General features: G+C 25.9%; 1 protein-coding gene across 6 annotated transcripts in view; it reads right to left on the bottom strand.

The window, feature by feature from the left end:
* LOC114124999 (major antigen) overlaps positions 1–21,488 on the bottom strand; it is a 47,200-nt gene that overhangs the window by 6,685 nt on the left and 19,027 nt on the right. For all 6 annotated transcript variants that reach the window (XM_027988469.2, XM_027988468.2, XM_050199763.1 and 3 more), the window contains 6 exons: positions 14,736–14,801; positions 6,591–6,653; positions 3,180–3,323; positions 2,402–2,665; positions 2,054–2,164; positions 5–618 (listed from right to left, as the gene is read on the bottom strand). In XM_027988469.2, the coding sequence (XP_027844270.2) occupies positions 5–618; positions 2,054–2,164; positions 2,402–2,665; positions 3,180–3,323; positions 6,591–6,653; positions 14,736–14,801 (1,262 nt within the window). The remainder of the gene's footprint in view (positions 1–4; positions 619–2,053; positions 2,165–2,401; positions 2,666–3,179; positions 3,324–6,590; positions 6,654–14,735; positions 14,802–21,488) is intronic.

Here is a 21,488-nt window from a genome sequence, read left to right as displayed (position 1 = left end):
ACACTTTTGGAATCTAAGTCTGGTGTCATTTTCAGCCTCTTCGAATTCACATTTTTCTTCTTCTACCAATCGATTTTGTTCTTTTAGTTTATCTATAGTGGTATATAAAAGTTTTATTTCACTGGCCAGTCTTGATTCTCTATCGATAGTTGTTGTTAAAAGTTTCACTCTATCGTCTCCATCGCTTTCATATGCTTCGATTTTCCTTTCTAAAGTTCGCCAGTGTTCTTTATAAAACGACAATTCTTTAGCAACTCGATCATCAACTAATGGCACTTTGCGTTCTTCGATTTTTTCACGAATCCTAGATAATTTTCTAAGTTCTTCGGTTAAATCGGTAGAAAGAATACCTATGGTTTTTTCAATAGGACTTTCCGTTTGAGTTGCTTCTGATACAGCTTCTGAATAAATATCCTCTTCAAAAATACCACTCTCTTGAAGGCAGTCCGTGTATGCCTGTTTATGGCGATCATTTTGATTTACGTCTATTAAACGACACTCGAAATGTCGTATGAGAGCTAGTACTTGATTAATTGTTGATCTATCTTCTACACAATAACATACACTGTTATACATTTCCATCAGTCGTTGTTTAATGTTATCGCATCGTCTTACATCCTAAAATACAATTATAATTAAAACTAATAAAATAAGTTGTATATGATGTAGTAGTTAAAATATGTGTTGTATTATGTGTTTAATATTATTGATTGTACGTAATATGTGAATGTCAATCGTTCATTCGTGCACGTGTTTCGTGAAGAATTAAAAGTAATAACAATATTGTTAACCTTTACATTCTACAATGGCTGTTGTTACCGTAGGAATGTCTGTTTGGTATGTCAAAAATTCTCATCAAACCCTCTCGGTTGCATCCCCCGAGGTAAAAATCGAAACCTGTAGGCTGTAATAACCTTGTTCATGCATTATGGATGCCGTAAAAATATAATTTTATTACTAAAACGACCTATAGACGATGAGTGGAGTACTGAATCGGAAAGCCATTAAAAAGTAGGCACAACTATTATTAAATAAGTGCATTTAATTTTTGTAAGATATATTATAAGTACTAAATCTTAAATCAGATCACGATTCGTCTTAAGTATAAAATTCCTATTACAAGGTTGTCACATGGTGCTATAATATACACTTTAGGCGTTGCCATTTGAAGCCTGGCCTTATTGTATTTAAAACATTCTATCTCGTACATGAATATATAGTATTTATAATAATGTGATATTTTTTGTACAGTAGGAGTGGTAGGTAATAGGTAGTAATTCTAATAAAGAGTAGAGGGTTCGTTGAGTTAACGGCACACCTATAGATTTCGATGACATAATGGCTGGAATAATATAAATTGGTAATCAAATAAACGAATAACAATCACACGAGAGTAATTTTGAATATTGGCTTTGTTTAGAATATTAACAACAAAGTGTACGAGCGTTGCATACAAATTTTACCCTGCAGATGGCAGCATTATTTTTGTTACCTACTATTATTTTGTGTTGGCTATTCAAAAAAAAAAAAAAATATAATAAAATAAAATCGTGAATTTATTTGGAAATTGTTATTTTAAGTTCCTGTATTTGTATTTTGTATAATATAATAGTTTATAACATAATATATTTTGGTTATTGTATTAAAATATATTTTTATTTATAATAATGTGTTTGTTTTCTTCTTGGTAAAATTTAAGAATGTATTTTTGATATTTTTTAATAATTGTAATATATCGACTAAAAAATAAACAATGATTCGTTGTATATTTACTTCAGGAAACGAAGTGTACTCAAATCCTTGTTAGATTTTGAACGCTAACACCTTGTTCTCACAATAAAGATAAAAATAATTATGTCATTACAAGGACAAAAATAAATTGAACCCAAAACGTTTAGTTTTAATATACAATAGAAAAAACACACATTTTAAATTACTCTTTATTAAGCTATATAAAACCACAACCTTGCTTTTCAAAGACTAATTTATTATGTGACACATTATTCATACAATGTTATAGATCCTGCTATGATCATTCTTATAGATTACTTACTAATTCATTTTCGTGTTGGTCTCCGTCACTACAAAAATCATCACTGGTGGCTAGTGACATAACACCGGAGTCGCTCATGTCTTCGGTGGTTTCACGGTTTTGACTTTTTAACTATAAAATCAATTCATTTGAATAAGTAAGAAATTGTTTTGCAACCACACGAGACACATTTTATATTCAATGACAAAAAAAGTCATTATACAGAGGGTGATAAATGTTGAATACATACATGCATTATATATAATTAAATTATTAAAATGAAATCAAATAACGATATAAAAACACGCTATTTAAATGCACTCTTTTTTTAAAGATAAAATACGATTTTTATTTTATTTTTTTTATTACTTTGGTCGTTGTTTCGATATCTTCCAACTCCAAAAGCCTGAACTCGAGTAGTTCGTTGTGTTCTGATGTTTCTTTAAGTTGAGTTTGCAATTTATTCACTTCAGCTAAAAGATCAGAATTTATATTTGTCAAACGTTGGATTTCTCGTTTGTCTTTACGCAACGTCGAGTCTTTGAGTTGTTGCATTTGCATGCAATTGTATGCACGCAATAATTCTGAATGTTTTTCAGATAGTAATGAAAACATAGTTTGTAAGTCTACCATCTGTAAATAAAGCTCTCATAAGAAACAGTTCTATATTTACCTACGTGGTAAAAGTAATTAAAATATTTGTGTTTTTTTTTAATTTTTCATTCTTCTGTTCAAAATATTGATTTAGTTAGCACAGATTTCATTTTTAAATATTTAATGTTAATATAGGTACATATATTTATTATTTATACATCGTATATGTATATATATATACTTAGCATAAATCAAAATATTATGACAAATATAAAATTAAAAGCATTGAAGTAAATTTTTCGAGATTTTTGAGACATTGCGTTATTGTATTAGTGCGAAGATATAATAGTTGTAAGATTGAATTTTTGTTACAAAGTTCTTTATTTTTATTATGAAGAAAAAATATATCATGTGCATGTCTTGCATTATTTTATTTACTTATAATTTAATAATTTCCTTTAAAAAATGTCATACGCATATAATGAAAAAATAGATTTTAAATTATTGTTTCACGCATAGTTAAAAAAATCTTTAATTACATTAATGTACCTACCTGTGGTAATTGATTTTCATTGTCTAAAATCATCGAATTGGTTGTGTTTCCTCCCACGCGGTTATTGACTTCGACAGTTTTTTTCCGTACATCGAGAACATCTTGAAAGGTCGTTGTTGACGAATTTGATAATATTTTTTGTACCTATATAGATTAAACACAATTTTTATGGCATATTAAAAAAAGTATAGCCACAGTACAGTGAACTACAAAAATATATTATGTATAATTGTTTATTTTGTACAGACTCCCACGTGAAATAGTTGAGGCTTTCGTGAGTTTACAATTATGAATATAGTTTAGAAATACTATATATGTTTTCTAATAATATAGGTTCGGCAATATAGTAAATTACATTAATTCTAGAGATTCGGGCAGTAAGATTTGGTGAGCCAGTTTCCGAAGAGGCGTCATTCTAAGTTTTTTTTTTATGAGCTATAATGGGTATTTTAATCTTAAAATTCATACTAGACACTATCAACATTAATTCATTTATCATCACTTTAACAAAGAGTAGTATAGTGAAGAACCCAGATTTTTATCAAATTTCGTTCGTAACAATGATTTTATCAATATACCTATCTACCAATGTGTAAGCCATTTTCAAAATAATAAATTGGTGTAATAACATAAGATATACATCTCAATAATAAAAAAATGTAATTAACAAATATTTTTGATTTAGGTTTCATTAATCATACAAAACTATGAATCATTCATGATTGTAAAGATTTGTGTGGTATTTATATCAAAATTAACATAAATTAGGTATTAATTACAAAGTACTATAATTATACATAAATTATACAAACTTATTTAAAAAAGAAATTTAGATTAATATAACAATTTTAATAGTTATAATTTATAAGTATTATTTTCAATAAAAATAAAAATGTACAACCTATTCTTCATAATGTTACTTGTTAGTTTTCTTATATTATTCGAAAATGAGAAGATATGCCTGAGCACTAATGGTTTTGGAAAGTTTTTACTTGTTTTAATATCTGAAGAAATTATTATTTAATTGCATGTAATTAATAATTATTATAACTTAGATAGTTAAACCGTTATATGAATTTAAAAAAACTTGAGTCACTTATCAATATCAATAATTATAAATAAGTTGAATTCCTTTCTTAATATGAGTATATTATATAGTTATGTCAATGAAAAATAGTGAGATACTAAATTACATTTGTAACTGTTTAATTTTTCTTTTCTTTTATTTATTGGTTAATTGGTCTTATTAAATTTATAAGATTTAAAACTTCTAATACATACAATTTACACAATTGAATACATATTTAAAATCAATAAATAATAATTATACACTTAAACTGAAATATATTACCTATATTATATTCATAAGCTGTATGATCAATGAACACTTTTGATTATTGTAAAAATTATAAAATGTCTTGGTTAACAGTATAAAGATAATTATTTTAATTTGAAAAAAGATTTTGAAATTAATTACTGATTATTTTTTATGACTTTTTATTAGAATAGTTAGAACTAAATATATTTTATCCATGATGTCCTGCTATATAATTTATATGATAAATAAGTAATAATTTAATAACGCCTATATTTGTATCGACAATTAACTAAGTATTACGTGATTTTTTTTTTTTATATAATGAAACTTATTAAAAATATATAATAGTAATAAATTAAGTATTAATTGATTATGGAAAGTAGTTCTTAAACCCAATGATGCTCTTACTGTAATTTTCAACAAATATACATCCGCATTACTTCCTAGTGTTACCGGTTATATGATCAACATATCCAATCAATAATTAATAAAAAAAAAAAAAAAAAAATACGAGATTTATAAAAAACAATAATTTAATTTTTTTTCTTTAAATTAATTAAAACTAAACGGTTTTAATTATTATTTATTTAATTTATTGTAATATTACTATTTTTGCATCATAATTACTGTCATATTCAAATGCAAAAATATGGAACATAAAATTAAATCCAATTATACGTTGTCACGAATATATAATTTAATTCTTTAATGCAATATTCTGAAACGTCAACATTTCATTTTCCGATTTAATTTACTGGAAATATAGGTGTATTGAAAGTGTTAAACGCCTCCCATGTAACATACTTCGTTTTGATCAAATTATTATTAAACAACATATAAATTGAGGAGTAAAAACTACTTTAAAAATTATAAATACTTTAAATAACATAACATTAAATACTTAGGTGGTTTACATTTAATTTGGATACTATATATAAGTGGAAATCGCGCAAGCGACTTGAAATTATAATATTATTTGTTAAAAACGATTCGTATTTAATTATTAACTTTAAAATGTACAATTAATTTTATGATCATAAAAATAACAATGTTACATTATATTTATAATTTACTCTAGTAACATATTCGCATTATTATGTATGAGGAAGTGAACATTAAAATACGCTACGATGTTTTACAATTTCATTAGAAAGGTTTATTCTTATTGGATAGACATTGAGAACGGGTATTGAAAAGTCCCGTACAACAAACCCATCATTACGGTATACACTACTTAGGAGTCAGGTTGAAAAACAATATCAAAAATAATGATATGATTACGAATATCGTTTTGGTCGGACATCACGAATATTCATCTTTCGCACAGTCGTGCGCAGATTAAAGGCACCGTATTATATTAATATTTCTCATTTTATTTTTTTTTGCCATTATTACGATCATTCCTATTGCAAACGGCGCACGCACAATCGCAGGTCACAGCTTTATTATAGCGACGATGGGGAGAAAGCATTTCAAAATATTTTTTATAATAATAGTAAAACATCCGTTACGCGTGTTTAACATTTTTACGATGCATGTATGCACATGCATAATAATATTATATCGGCCGTAACCATATAAACGTTTGCAGAAATCGATGGGCGACATTCGAGTGTGACATTTCAACGTCTTCTTGAGCTCGCATTTAACAACGCAATGGTTTTCGTGTCAATAGCTTAAGTTACTTTATGTTAGGTTAGGTTTAGCTAGTCATTAGAGTCTAAATCCGTAACAGCATGTAACGATATACATTACATATTATATTAAACGACACTGGAGGCTAGTTCGAATAATTTTAAAATGTTTGAAAACTGTACGACATAATATAATATTATGTTATTACCCAATTTATTTTATTGTTGAAAATTGAATCGAAGAGGTGTATTGAAAATCTGGTCTTATTCCAATGCCTATATTATTATCCAGTATCCAATTATTATGTGCATTATATTATATTTATGGAAATAATGATCTATAAAATACTGTTGTGACTTAGAGTCTTAGAAGGTTATTTTTCATAAACATAATCATTAACTTTCAACGGTTGCATAACAACTACTGTTGAAAGTAAAAAATGTAATCTGCAGTCTTACCTTATGCACTGGTCCTTTTTTTTTAAAACTAGACTGTTGGGAACCTTCATTTAGCTTTTTAATCTAAAAAAAAAAAAAAGAAAAAAATTAGACATCAGTGATAACGATTAACAACAAAAGTAATAATATCAAATATGTGATGGCGCTCAGTAGGTATGACGGTATAGCTCGGTGCAAAATAACGTTCTAAACGTTTCAATTTTTAATATAGTTCACTTTCATTTTTATTTCGCTGTCTTCAGCGATTTACATTATTATTTTTTCATCATCATCATTAATGTATTATTTTTTTGCACATGCGATTCTGCGGCAGATCGTGATCCCGCCAAAATGGTACCTTGGATCGCTCGTGATGTCGTGGGTGCTTCAAACTAGTCGTTGTTGCGAGCGGTACACTCATACAAATACACTTTCACCTCCGACCGGATCACGTTTTACCTCCGCCTTAATTTTAGTATACCTATATACTTGGCACCCGGCGCATGGTCAAATTGAACCAACTAATTAATTTCGACACCTGTTTACGGCGGTCGATCAACCCACCTGCATGGCTGCATGTCAGCCTGTTTAATGTACCGTTTATCATTTCATAATTTTTAATCAAAATACTTCAATTCTTACTATAGTAAACTATAGATTATGAAAATTAGATTTATTCCCTTACCCCGCCCAACTATTCTTATAATAACAAAACTTTTGAAATGTTGACTATTGACTGTTTGACTATTAGACACTTAAATTATACTTTATAATAATGCGTATATTGTGCACACTACACTAACTATACTATGCATATGTATTATATGTACCACATGCTATTATTCTATCATGAATACTTTTAGTATATAATATGAAATATAATAATGTTTATTTTTATTTTAACCTTTGAGCAAAAATAAAATAACTAAATATAATGGTATCTATATTATAATATATTATAATCTAAAAATTTCTAGTTAAAGTTAAATTATAAATCCCAAGATAGCAGTTTACAATCGGGATTAATGATCAGTTGAGGTTTATGTATACTATTTAATTTGTCAATTTACATACTGCGTCACTAGTGTCTGTAAGAACACAAGACTTTTTTGCGGTAAAAACGTATGGAAATGACTAATGAGTAATAATAACTGATGAATTCATACATAAATTGAAATACATCTTCGTGCTGCAGGGATAAAAAAATAAGATTCACAATTTATGCTACTAGAATTTGACATTTGTTGGCCTTTATTCATAAGCAGATGAGTCATGTATGAAATCACACAAATTTGACAGGTGAACACGCCTATTCCCTACAGGAAATCCGCCAATTCGTTTCGACTGATTAATGGACAGTGCCGTATGTATGCTATATACACTCCGAGAAAACAAACGAAGGAGGTCAAAGCAATAAATATCTACCACTACAAAAAAATCTAAGTACTACATATTATACTGATATGGGTGGAAATTCTATGAACGTCTTGAGCAGAGTGCTAATAATTCGTTGATTGTTTTTAAAAATGAATCATAAAACATAAGATTTATGTTATGTCACACGTCGGTATTTATATATATTATATCGGTGCATATACTGTTGTAATTCATTATTATTTTATGTTAAGATTGTCAACTGTTTTATTTTTATTTTTAATTCATAACATGCTTTGATAACGTCTAAAACGTAAATTACATATTATTATAGTTGAGAAGAAAAAAATGAACATATATGCTATTAAATGTAGGTATACAATACACGCTTGAATACACTCAGTTTTAATATAGAATATATTTTAAGTATGTCTATACTTGTATAATATACATAAAAATGTAATAAAAATGAAAAACTATAATATTAGTTGAGACATTTTATTGCTTATATTAATGCTTTAATAATCAAATTCTCTCACGTCTATTATCTGTGTAAATAATATAATTTTATAAAATCATCACATACAGGATAATATTATTACACAACATTAATGAATTAAAAAATTAAAAAATATTGTTATCGAAATAAAGCAAATAGTGACAAAAAATTTTTTGTATGAATTAATAAATGTATGAACGTAACAAAGCAAGTATAATAATAATAATTATGCATAAAATTATATTTTTTTCAAATGGATAAAATCAAAATTACAAATTTATATATATATATGTATATATTTTTTTTACTTCAAAATTATTCAATAATATATCGGTTATATAGATGTAAACTATTAAAATTATGCAATAAAGTGATTTAGATATTAAATACACTACAAGGTTTACAATCGTTACAAGAATACAAGAATACTAGTAATACTGGATTATAGGTAAAAATGCAATAAATGATAATTTAAAGTTGTAATTTGTTAATGTCGTAATATACCGTGTATAATATAATGGCTTGACACAACCACATGTGACCTAAAGATGTGGGAAATATCTATTTTATTATTATTCTAAAAGGTTAATAACCAATAAATTCATATAAAATATTATTACTTAGTAAATAAAGGTAACATATAATATAATGTGTATAACAACAAATCAATTTGTTAAAAATACGTAGGAATTATAAATACGATTTAAGATAAAAATACTAGATTTTTGATTTCCCTAACCTACTTAATAAAACATTATGGTTTTTTTTTGTCGGTCATAGTGATTTTTAGTATTAGAATTAAGATTTAAGCAAAAGACAAATTTCCATTTATTTATCAAAAATGATTATGGTTTTAAACTCTAAGGCAAAAGAGATTTGAGAAACTATTGATTTTACGAATGTGTAAGGTATATGTATTATGTAAAGTGTAAAGTGTAAACTCAACGATTATTATCAATTACTAATGTGTTCATATATTTTATTTACTTTTTAATCAGTAAATAAAAAATAAAACGTTAATACTATTAAGGATTTTTTAAAACAACAAACATTTTTTTTTTTTTAGATGAAATACCCAGTAAAAATAATAAAAATAACTATTAGAGTAGTATAAATATATATAGTGTATACAAATAAGCTATTTTTGAAAATACTATTGTATATAGTTAGCTAATACTTAGTTATGTATTTCGATTTAAATAGGTGACTGAATGTTTGTGTATATTAATTAATATCATGATTTAATGAAATCACTAAATTTTTTTACTTACATTTAATAGAAGCCACTACAAAATTATGAACACATTAAGAATTAAAAAATATTTGTTAGTGATGGCTCTAAATACATTATTTATGAAATTTAATTATTTTATAAAATCAAAACTTTAATATGTTTTTATAATTTCAAAAATGTAATTAGAGAAATTTCATCTTAAAACTACGTATAAATTTCTAATATTTCACAATTCTAAAATCTTTAAGCATAAAAACTATTGTATTATATATGTATTCTAAACAATAAATTAAAAAGTAAAGAGTATATTATACTTAATCGTTTATGCTCAACTTATATTAAAAGTTTAATTCTTTATTTTTTAATTCCGATTAGTTTAAAAAAAATGTGTATTCTAACACTTAAATTAAATAATTATTTACGCATTATGTTTAATGTATTTAGATATTTCACAGCAACTCTTATATCTTTCGATGTGATATTGATTGAAGTATGAAAATCAAAATATATTCTCTTACTCTGTGATAATAAAATTAAGAAAATTACAATGTTTACATTAACAGTCACCTAGTTAAATAGTATATTAATATAGAATAATTTTGTAATGATGGTTTTACAACTTTAATTGTGTTGTGTATTTATTATGATCTTATTTTTTGATACAGAATTAGAACAATGGAACGTTGAATAATATTGTAAATAAAAGATAACTATTATTCTATAACAGAGTTGTATAATAATACGCTTTTTATTGTATATTAAAAAATGTTCAACGTGTAACACGTTATTATTAGTTTTATAATAGGCGCATGAGTGCATTCACAAGTTATATTATATACTTGCTAAAAAAATCGTTATATAAATATGAAGCGCTATATCTTGGAATAAATCGACTAATTATTGCACTATAAAATGTGTACTATAACATCGTCTATAACACTATAGTATGCTCTGACCATAAAATCAATAGGTAGGTACACGACTCGTGATAACTCGCGTAGAGTTTCAAGTATGGGCACTTATAAGTACATTGTGTAAAACTCGGGATATTCATCCGAAAGGTGATATTATTATTGTTGTTATTCGGAGAAAACTAATTAATTTGTTCGCGTATTTGTTTTCGTTGCTGTTGTTTCGTCTCGTCTTGTTAATAATAACATAATATAATAAGCAATGATCACACACACAACGTTATAACGGTAGAACGATGCATTTCGGTTGAACGAACTTACAATAATCTGTGCGTTAAAATCGTTATTTCGTTTGATACGTTAGAAACTCAAAACATTGCAAGTGCTCACTTCGTAATAAACATATTAACAATAATAAAAAAAAAATTTACGTATTTTTTATGTTATTTTATTTTTTAACAACAGCGGCCGTAGGCTCTAACGTAACCGGTTCGTCGTAAGCCTGCGCTTTGAGGACTTCGGTAAAGTTATCGTCATAATTACATTATTGTTATTAAACCGTTCGACTGTGTGTGTGTGTGTGTGTGTGTGTATAGTAATATTAGCCGAGCGTATACTTCTGGGTGTGCGGATGGCGTGTGTGCTCGCGTATCAGTGAAAGTACAAACGGCGGCGGGAGAAAGTAGCTTCGGTCCGTTCCGGAGTACACGCGGGAAAAAATATTTAAAAACAGGCTTATGCGCGTATGTGTTTATTATTATTGTTATTGTACGTATTATTATTTTATTCTAGTTCCTACACTCCTGACACTTTTATTGTTATAAATAAGTTTACAGCCTGCACGCGCATGATGGTATAATATACTAGGTATATGGACGATACGATAATATATGCATTCTTGAACTTCCAATACCGTTAATGGCTTTAAAAATAATATTCACTGTCCGTATTATAACCTTCACCTTTCACGCACAAATATACTTAGAACATACATAATACATATTAATATTATATATATTATATAATATAATAACAGTCATAAGGGTATTGTCGTATAATACCTACCTGAAAACCTAATAATAATATTAATATATATACATTTTTGGTGTTTGTATTATAATAATAATAATTGCCGTTGTGACGTTATATCTACATACGGAGTAGTATAAACGGTAGCCGGACGAATGTTTCGTGACGCCAAGAGCATAATAGATTATGGTTAAATATAAATATAATGTGTAAACGTAGACGTGTAGTCTCCAAACATTTACTATAATAATATGCTTGCAAGTGACTATTAAAACAACAATGGGCATAAGTTATGATGGTGTAACAAATAACAATTGTTTTTTGTATTGCACAAGTCTCCGAAAAAATTAGACTTATTTAGATATGGGTCCTCGTTAAATGGCTAATATGGAATTAGTACACGTGGGCACTTGAGAAACACCATATTATAATGAGTATGTATAGAAACACCTAAATAATATTATGACTATAATGTTGAACGCCATACCGGCTATCCAATTGAAAGTTGGTACAAATACAATTGTGGTTCGTCTATTTAGGTAATGTATTTTAATATAGACAAATTACTGGAAGTAATATAAGATATTCCTATAACTATGTTGTTAAACCTTAATAGATAAATCATTTTTTATTTAAATAAAACCCCCACCAAAATACAACATTTTGGTATGAAATCATCGTATTAAAAATATTCTATGTTAATGTTTAAATTGCATAGTGAAAAATATTCATGATTTCTTCATACAGTTATAAATTCTTATTATATATTATAAATTATTATACCTACATATATATTTTGTAAAAATTAAGTTTTTTGCTAATTTTACTTGAATAATAAATATTTGCATTAATATAAACTTGAATTTGACGATAAAATTATTGTTTAGCATATATTAATTTATTTTGTTTTTTTTTATCACACTCTGTCAATAATTAATATATATACAATATTTGTATAAATACTATACAAACAGGTAAAAGACAAATATTAAATAGTAGTTTAGTTGATTATATTCAAAAGCGCAATTTAAAAAATATCATATGTTTGACATCTATAAATATTCCACAGGTACATCGTAGGTTAATAAGGTTATAAATTATTACGACATAACAGTTTCTTATGTAAAATTAAACTAATGCATTTATAAAAGAATATCTTAATGATTTTAGATTTTCATTGGAATATTTATCCTATTATTGTATGTTTAATAATACTTATATAATACATTTTTTTTATAAATCTATTTAAAATTGATATATTTACTTATGAATGATAGTAATACATAGAAACAAAATGTAGAAATCGTAGGTCGGGCTGTTATTTTTAAATTACATCGTAATGATTGAATATAAAAAATACAATAATTCACAAGTATAGCTAATGTATAACAATAAGTTAGAACTTATGAAATATTATGTTTTAAGTTTATAAAAGTAATACACTTTTTAATATTAAATTATTAAGTCGGTATCAATTTAAACGTGTATATAATATACACACCAACATACCTATAGGGCATAGGCTATAGTTAATATTATATTATCAAAGTGCCTGTTAAAATAAATTTTTGCAATTTATAATAATTATTATTTATTAAATTTAATCGTAATAGAATGTAGATGTAACATTTAGATCTAATGAAGTAAGTAAGTATTTTGTTACACACATATTTAGATCTTTTGATTCCTCGACCTCACTAGCGAATAACAAAATATATACATATGTAATAAAGTACACACCTACTACATAGGTAAAAAAATAAAAATAAATGTTTTATTTTCAAAATAATCACTACATTTGATAATAAAACTCCTCTAATGTTTATTTAACCTAAATAAATAATAATAATTTTATATTATTATATAATATAGTAGCTACTAATCTATAAATATTGCGAAAACTAGAAAACATTTTTAATAAATTATTGATTCCACTGGAAAAGACTTCATTAACTATAATTTATATCAATCAATATTTTTTTATAATATCCATCAAATGTATTATTCAATTATTTTCATATCGATAGAAATTAACTAGATTCTTTTTTGACTGTAGTAATAATTAATAAGTATAACAAATAATGATAACTCTACTTATATCAAGTTATACCTACATTATGATTATGAATTATAATATAACAAACAATGTTAACAGAGTAGGCTTGATATTTAAACCTAGCTATATTATTTGAGTTTAACATTTAACTAACATATATTATACATTTACATTTATCAAGGTTAAAATGATTTAAACAGTTTGTCAATTTTATTATTTAACGAACATACACGGAAAGCTTTAGGTACTGTCTTATTATTGTGTAATCAAGAAATGTATGAATAAAATTTAAATTTAATATCTAATATAAATATAATAATATATTAATAGGTATTATGATAATATATACCCGCTGTTCATTTTTATCATATTGTATGACGTGTTGACACGTACGACGAGTCAAATACACCCATTATGAAAGTATGGTAAAAGTACCTACATAACACAATGTGAATAAATTTAATTCATTGACGGGATATTTAAGCCTTTCATCGTCTTTAATAAATTATTGTATCGACTATAACAATCAAGTGCACAGAAATATATATATCAGATTCAGTTGTTCAGACACTAATATACTATATTATTATAATTATCATTATTTTATAACTATAATAATTACTATGCGTAATAATAATAATACAGTAATAACTAATAATAGTTATAATATACGCATATATACTATAATATTTATGTTATTGTATCATAAATTCATGTTCATTTAACAATATGAATGCACTTACAATGTATTGGTTTTTAATTATTATTATTTTTGATTAAAAAGTGTGACTAAATGAGAACCAGTACACTGACACAAATCTGTTTGTAGTTTATACCGACTCTGGTTGTTGTTCCATTTTATTGTTCTTATCGCGAACAGACCTTCTAGCGTTATCTTTTATCAGTTTTAATAATTCCGACCAACATAATATAATGCTTGTAAAAAACGGGTTTTAATTAAAAATCACCGGAAGCATATATGAGCTAACTACTTATTGTTGTAACCTATGTAGTCCAAATAATATTCTCCCTTTAGTTTCAAGAAAGAAAAAAAGTTACTCACCAGGTCTTTGACTCTACTCGAGTTTTTACTCGTAAGCGACAAATCTTCAACAGAATCTTTGATCATCTATAAACAAAAAAAAATAAAAAATAAAATAAACGTTAGAGTATTGTTATTATAAAAGTGGTAAGGTATTATCATACATTCAAAGAATTATTTTGAATGTATAGTTCGAACGACTAAACAGATTATTAAAAAAACATATGTTGCATTTAATAAGGTTTAAGATAAAATATATTTTCAAATTGTGAGCAACTAGAAAAAATAATTATATGAAACTTGTCAAAATGATTGACACGTATTATTATAGCGTGTACCTATCCATGTTTGGACAGAGTATAGTACATAGTAATTACTGATTATAGTCGCATCAAATAATAATATTTTTACAATCTTAGTATCAGCGAATAAATAAATTGTAACTGAATTTTTTATGGGTTAAATATTTAATATGGGTAAATTCATTATTTTATATAAAATGAATATTACATTAACCATTATTCATTATTGTTTTAAAAGATTCATCAGAATCATAACAATGTCTGTGTCGATAAATACAGAAGAAAATTCTCTTTTAGATTTTTAATGAATATTTTGCTTAAATTAAAAATTTAAATAACTTAATTTATTTTATAAGAATTGATATAAGTATTCTTTTGTTTGCGGAATAAGTAAGTTTGTAGTTTATTAAATTCATGGAGGGTTAAAATAGATTATGTAGATTTTGAAGAAATATTATTTTATAATCGATTGAAAACCCTTTTTAAGTTCTATAAGTTTATAAACATTTATTAAATAAATAGCTTTACTTTCCTCTACGGGATTGAGAAAAAATAATAGTTCATTATAAAAATTATTAAATCTCTAATATCCAACTGAGATCGTCATTTTGAATAAAATTAGGAATAATTATTTTCAATAGTTTATACTCTTTAACCTTATCAATATAATCCCATAAATATACATACAAAATACATTATAAGTATATAAATATATGTATTAATTAATATCAAATATACATATATAAATATAAATTATTTTAAGTTTTTATAGGCATAGTGTAACGGTAAAGTTAGTATTAAGAATGATACAAGCAAACTTAATAATTGTATGTTATAATGTGTTTAATTCGTTATTAAAACCTACAAACAAATATTAGTTAAAAATTATATTGTGATATAAAACTTGAAACTCTTTTAAATTTTAATGATCCCTTAAACATTATCATATATTTCATATTTTTCTCCGAAGCATCGAATTGAAAAAAGCGCGCTAGTGCGCTACAATATATATTATTTGTTTACAGTTATTGTGATATATATATTTATCATTTATGTAATAGGTACGTAGTATACATGGACAACTATATATTATCTTCTAATACTATACAACTAAAAATATTTTTGTAAATCTAATTTAGATTTTTAGTTAATTGCTTGTAATTTTACTATACTACTAGTCCTATAGTCTGTACGTACCTGCTTAAGAGTAAAAATGTTTAGTGATTATTTGAATGGAATGAATTATGTTATATGTTTAATATATATATATATTTAAACAGTGACAAGGGAAATGTAGAAATCACACTTGTGCGTGTTTGGAGAGAAAAAAGTTCACCGGACGATAATGACGGTACATAGTGGTTAATGAGTAATTAAACATTACAACCAATTAAGGGCACGTTCTCGTGATGGAGCGTAATTAACGAGGTAACGACACGAAGCTATCGTAAACGCGTTTCCGATAATGATTAAATTGCTATTAATGGTGGATAATGTTTTATTCTATTACATATTATTTCTTTGAAGTTTATTAAAAAATCTAAGATCAATATACCTCACTAGTAAACTGTACTTACATACACGGCAGTGGCGGCATCATTTCGTATTTTTACTTTGATTAAATATCTATTAGATGTCTATAGCGCGGAAGAACCATATTATATTTCGTTCATGAACACACAATATTATACTACTTGGTTAGTACAAAAGTATACGTACGTATTATATATGTACCATATAAATCGTCGTCGACATTAGATATAAACACATAATCATAAAACTTAAGTAATCAAAATCAAAAATGTACAAATAGTTTATTTTGTTGTGATTCTGTCAAAACGTAATACACTTTAAATTTTGGTTTAAATAATACCTAAGAAATATTAAATTTAAGGATTTCTAATTTTTGAATGGAGTATTAGAGATCAATTGGACTTTAAAACGAGTATAGAAAACATATTAGCTAAGCCCATTTTTAAGTAATCATAATACTCTGCAATAATTATAAATCATAACATTTCAATCGGTTTGTTAGATAAATTACATAAATTACATCAAACAAAAAAATAGTAACAACTACTCCACCACAAATACGTTTTAGAATACAATGCTGTTAAATGTGTACATCAATTGATTAAAATGTTATGAGATATGAATAACCAATATTAATATTTCTATTTATCGATTAGAAATATTACATCCATTACTCTCGGAAAACAAATTACCAAACAAATATTTAAAAATTTACCGACAAAAGAAGTCTTCTAAAGGTAATTTATTTATGTATAAAAGTAAAAGTGAAATCATTTAATTTGATTATCTCATTAATTTAAATATTTGTATTTGTATTGAGAACCGTGATATAATTATATGGTGGATTAGAGCTAGAGCTTGTACATTACGATAGATTTATATAAACAATTTTATTATTCGAAAATTTTGCTTCGAGGATATTTTTTATTTTGTTTCTGCCACATAATACGTTAATATATCACGCCATTACGGATATCGGGTTCTTTTATATCCACAGCAGTTACTATTTATAGTTTTAGCATGTTTTACTTGTCCGCGGGCACAGGAAGTGCCGCAGGTATGTTAACAGTTCTCATTATTTCATAATGTCACATGGTCTGAGCTTTCCCCTTGCGTATTCGACTTTCTAATGCCATCAGATGTCAAAAGATTATTAGTTAGTCTTCGAGTTATACATTTTAAAAATAACACAATGACATGTCAAAATTCAATATTCAACAAATCAATTCGTTTGTTTACTAAAAAAAATTAGGAGTTATTTAACTTTATATTATAACTATTAAAGATTGTAAATTGTTTAAAATATACACTTTCCTGTGTATGTGGCTGTATCATAATATTTATAATAGAGTATAATATTTTACATTGCATAGTTCATACTAACAATTTTAATAAAAATTATTAAACACATAAATAGAGTTATAAACTATAATTAATGTACCTTGTACCTATTAACATTTTTGTACTAAGTTAAATTAAATTAAATTCGAGGTGGTTCTTAATATATTGGTTTAAGTATTAATTAACATAGAAAATATAAGTTTGAAAGAAATACACTAGGTAAATAACTACCGTAATAAACAATAATTTTTGTTTGGCTGTAAACTTTTATATAGGTTACGTATCAATGTATTATTGTATTTATGGACGTGTATACAACATAAACAGACACATATTATTACGTTTTAAAATCTATTGAGATAATCCGCTATAAATTATTCGAATAATAATTATGTCACATTATATTATTTTATTTTAATAATGTATATAATATTATGGCATAACTCGAAAATAAATATTATTTTGTTGAGACATTTACGACTATGGTACTATGATAATCACGGAGTTAATTAAAAGTAAATTTTATTGAAAAAAATAATAATAATAATATCATATTTTGTTAATGTTTTCCGCCCACTTGACAAATATAAAATAAAATGTTTTAAAAGTAATTTAAAACTAAACAAGCATACGTTTAAACATGCAATTCAAAATAAATTCGTACTTGCGGTAGGAAAACAATGCTACAATACGGATACATAACATACGAAAAATTGTAAATGCCGAGGTCACGTTCCCGCGATAGCCAAACGTCGTTTCACACGAGGAGGATGTGCCACTTATCACATATTACTCTTGCACGCCGCACGGGGGCCCCAAGTTATTATAACCAGCCGCTTGGTCCACTGACCCACCTGTTACCTGAATCTCCCGTTATCGGGTTGTCAATTTTTCCTTTCTTTTCCCTGGACCTACCTACCCCTTGCAGATAACCAGAGGAATTGCTATTTACTATTCACATCGTTTACGTAACGACGGACAATTTAATGTACAATGCGCAGCCAGTTATATATTATATTAATAAACGTATTCCATATCTACCGGCGGCCTCTGTCAACGATCGACCAGTAGATTTATATAGATAGGTATATACAGGAAGAGCGCCCCAAATTTCCACTGGACAATTGGCCCATTTACCTTATAAGGGCACCCGATGTCCCAGATTGTTCTTAAATGTCAAAGAACAATTGGCTAAATCGGAAGACTGGTTACTCATTCCACCCCTCCCTCCTAGACGCTGTGCCGCCGCCGCTGCTCGCCGAGAGAATATCTCAAACCGGCTGATGAAATTTCGAACGATAGGTAAATAATTTATTATGTGGAACATGTAGGAAAGGAAGTCGCTAAAAAAAACGAGTTCCCAGTCCGTTCGTTTGGAACACCGAATAATAATTAAATGACCGACATCTTCCCCCGATTTTTTAGTGAATGAAATTACTGCAGTCAGGTGCATGCGCAGTAGTTATTACGACAACAATAAATCGCTATTTCCGGAAAACAAAAATATATAAACACAATGTATAGTATTATTATATATATTATATACGTATAGGTAATCTAATGATTGAGTACGCAACCGATATAAACAAAATAGTCGGTAAAAAACTGTACCGTATAGTGTAACTACTTGCAATATAATAAAAATAAACATAATTTAAGAGACAGAACATTAAAAAAGTAAATATATTTATAGAACGCATGTTTAAGTAAAATAAATATTATTTTGATTTGATATTAGGGTAATAAAAGAATATTATTACATTTCCGTTAGCTTTGTCTTAAAATTTAGATTGTAATTTGTAAAGAATAAAAACATACACGACTACATAGTTCTCACGGAAAAGATTGAATAACACGCCGAACGACTTGGTGTATAAATGGCAGTTTAATCTAATTTTAAAATAGCCCGATATTACTAGCTCAGCGTTACAAATGCAGTTATTTTGTTTTTTAATTGGTTAATTTAAGTTAATCAAACCATATAGTTATTATTAACTAAATAAAAAATGTTGAAAGTAAAAATAAAAATTGTTTAAAATACAATAAAATTGTTTTCAAATAATAAACTGCATTAAATATAAATGTCCATTTTTCTTAATTTATTTGCCATTATTTCTATATTTCTATGAAATCGATGTACATTTTATACATTTAAACAATATGTCCCTACGCCTATGACAATATCTTTATTTTAAATTTAAAAACTATATATTATTACAAAACTGATTAATATAATTTGTAAATAATTTATATATATATATACGTATAGGTAATCTAATGATTGAGTACGCAACCGATATAAACAAAATAGTCGGTAAAAAACTGTACCGTATAGTGTAACTACTTGCAATATAATAAAAATAAACATAATTTAAGAGACAGAACATTAAAAAAGTAAATATATTTATAGAACGCATGTTTAAGTAAAATAAATATTATTTTGATTTGATATTAGGGTAATAAAAGAATATTATTACATTTCCGTTAGCTTTGTCTTAAAATTTAGATTGTAATTTGTAAAGAATAAAAACATACACGACTACATAGTTCTCACGGAAAAGATTGAATAACACGCCGAACGACTTGGTGTATAAATGGCAGTTTAATCTAATTTTAAAATAGCCCGATATTACTAGCTCAGCGTTACAAATGCAGTTATTTTGTTTTTTAATTGGTTAATTTAAGTTAATCAAACCATATAGTTATTATTAACTAAATAAAAAATGTTGAAAGTAAAAATAAAAATTGTTTAAAATACAATAAAATTGTTTTCAAATAATAAACTGCATTAAATATAAATGTCCATTTTTCTTAATTTATTTGCCATTATTTCTATATTTCTATGAAATCGATGTACATTTTATACATTTAAACAATATGTCCCTACGCCTATGACAATATCTTTATTTTAAATTTAAAAACTATATATTATTACAAAACTGATTAATATAATTTGTAAATAATTTATATATATATATTATATATAACGATCAATTTTATGACAATACATAATATTTTATGTATAGCATTAATATTACACTATATTATTCGAGTATATATTATAACGAACTGTTACATTTCAATGTTAATTATTATTATTAAAACTAAACTCAATTGTAAGAAATTTAATTAATTTTTTAATTTAATAATTTATTATTAGTTCAAAGCATTTAAAATTTTGGATGAATAAAAAAATATAATAAATCTTAAACATTTAGCTTCAACAAAAATATTATTCTTCATTATTAGTTATTAATATATAAAAATACACGTACTATTAGAGATATTATATTTGTCCTTATAATTGAATTTCATACATTGATTATTTCAAACAGTATTACTCAAGTTTTAGATATCTATGTGTATGCACATTAATGAATTTGAGTTTCCCCTACAAACCCTATTTGGAAAACCATTGTCTAGTATGGTATCAAATTTAAAATTGTTATTCGTAAGCTTAACTTGAAATCGTCTTTCATCGTCGTAATGCAAGATTTAAAAGGAACGAATTAAAATTGAATTCGTGACCGAAAATCACAATTGGTTAGATCAGAGGTGAATGTAGAAGAGGTTAAGGCCAATATCGATTTGTGGTCAA

The sequence above is a fragment of the Aphis gossypii genome, chromosome 2, assembly GCF_020184175.1.
Source record: "Aphis gossypii isolate Hap1 chromosome 2, ASM2018417v2, whole genome shotgun sequence".
In the NCBI taxonomy this organism is placed as follows: Eukaryota; Metazoa; Arthropoda; class Insecta; order Hemiptera; family Aphididae; genus Aphis; species Aphis gossypii.
The sequence above is the reverse complement of the archived record's forward strand: the minus strand, read 5'-3'. Positions and strand labels throughout refer to the sequence as shown.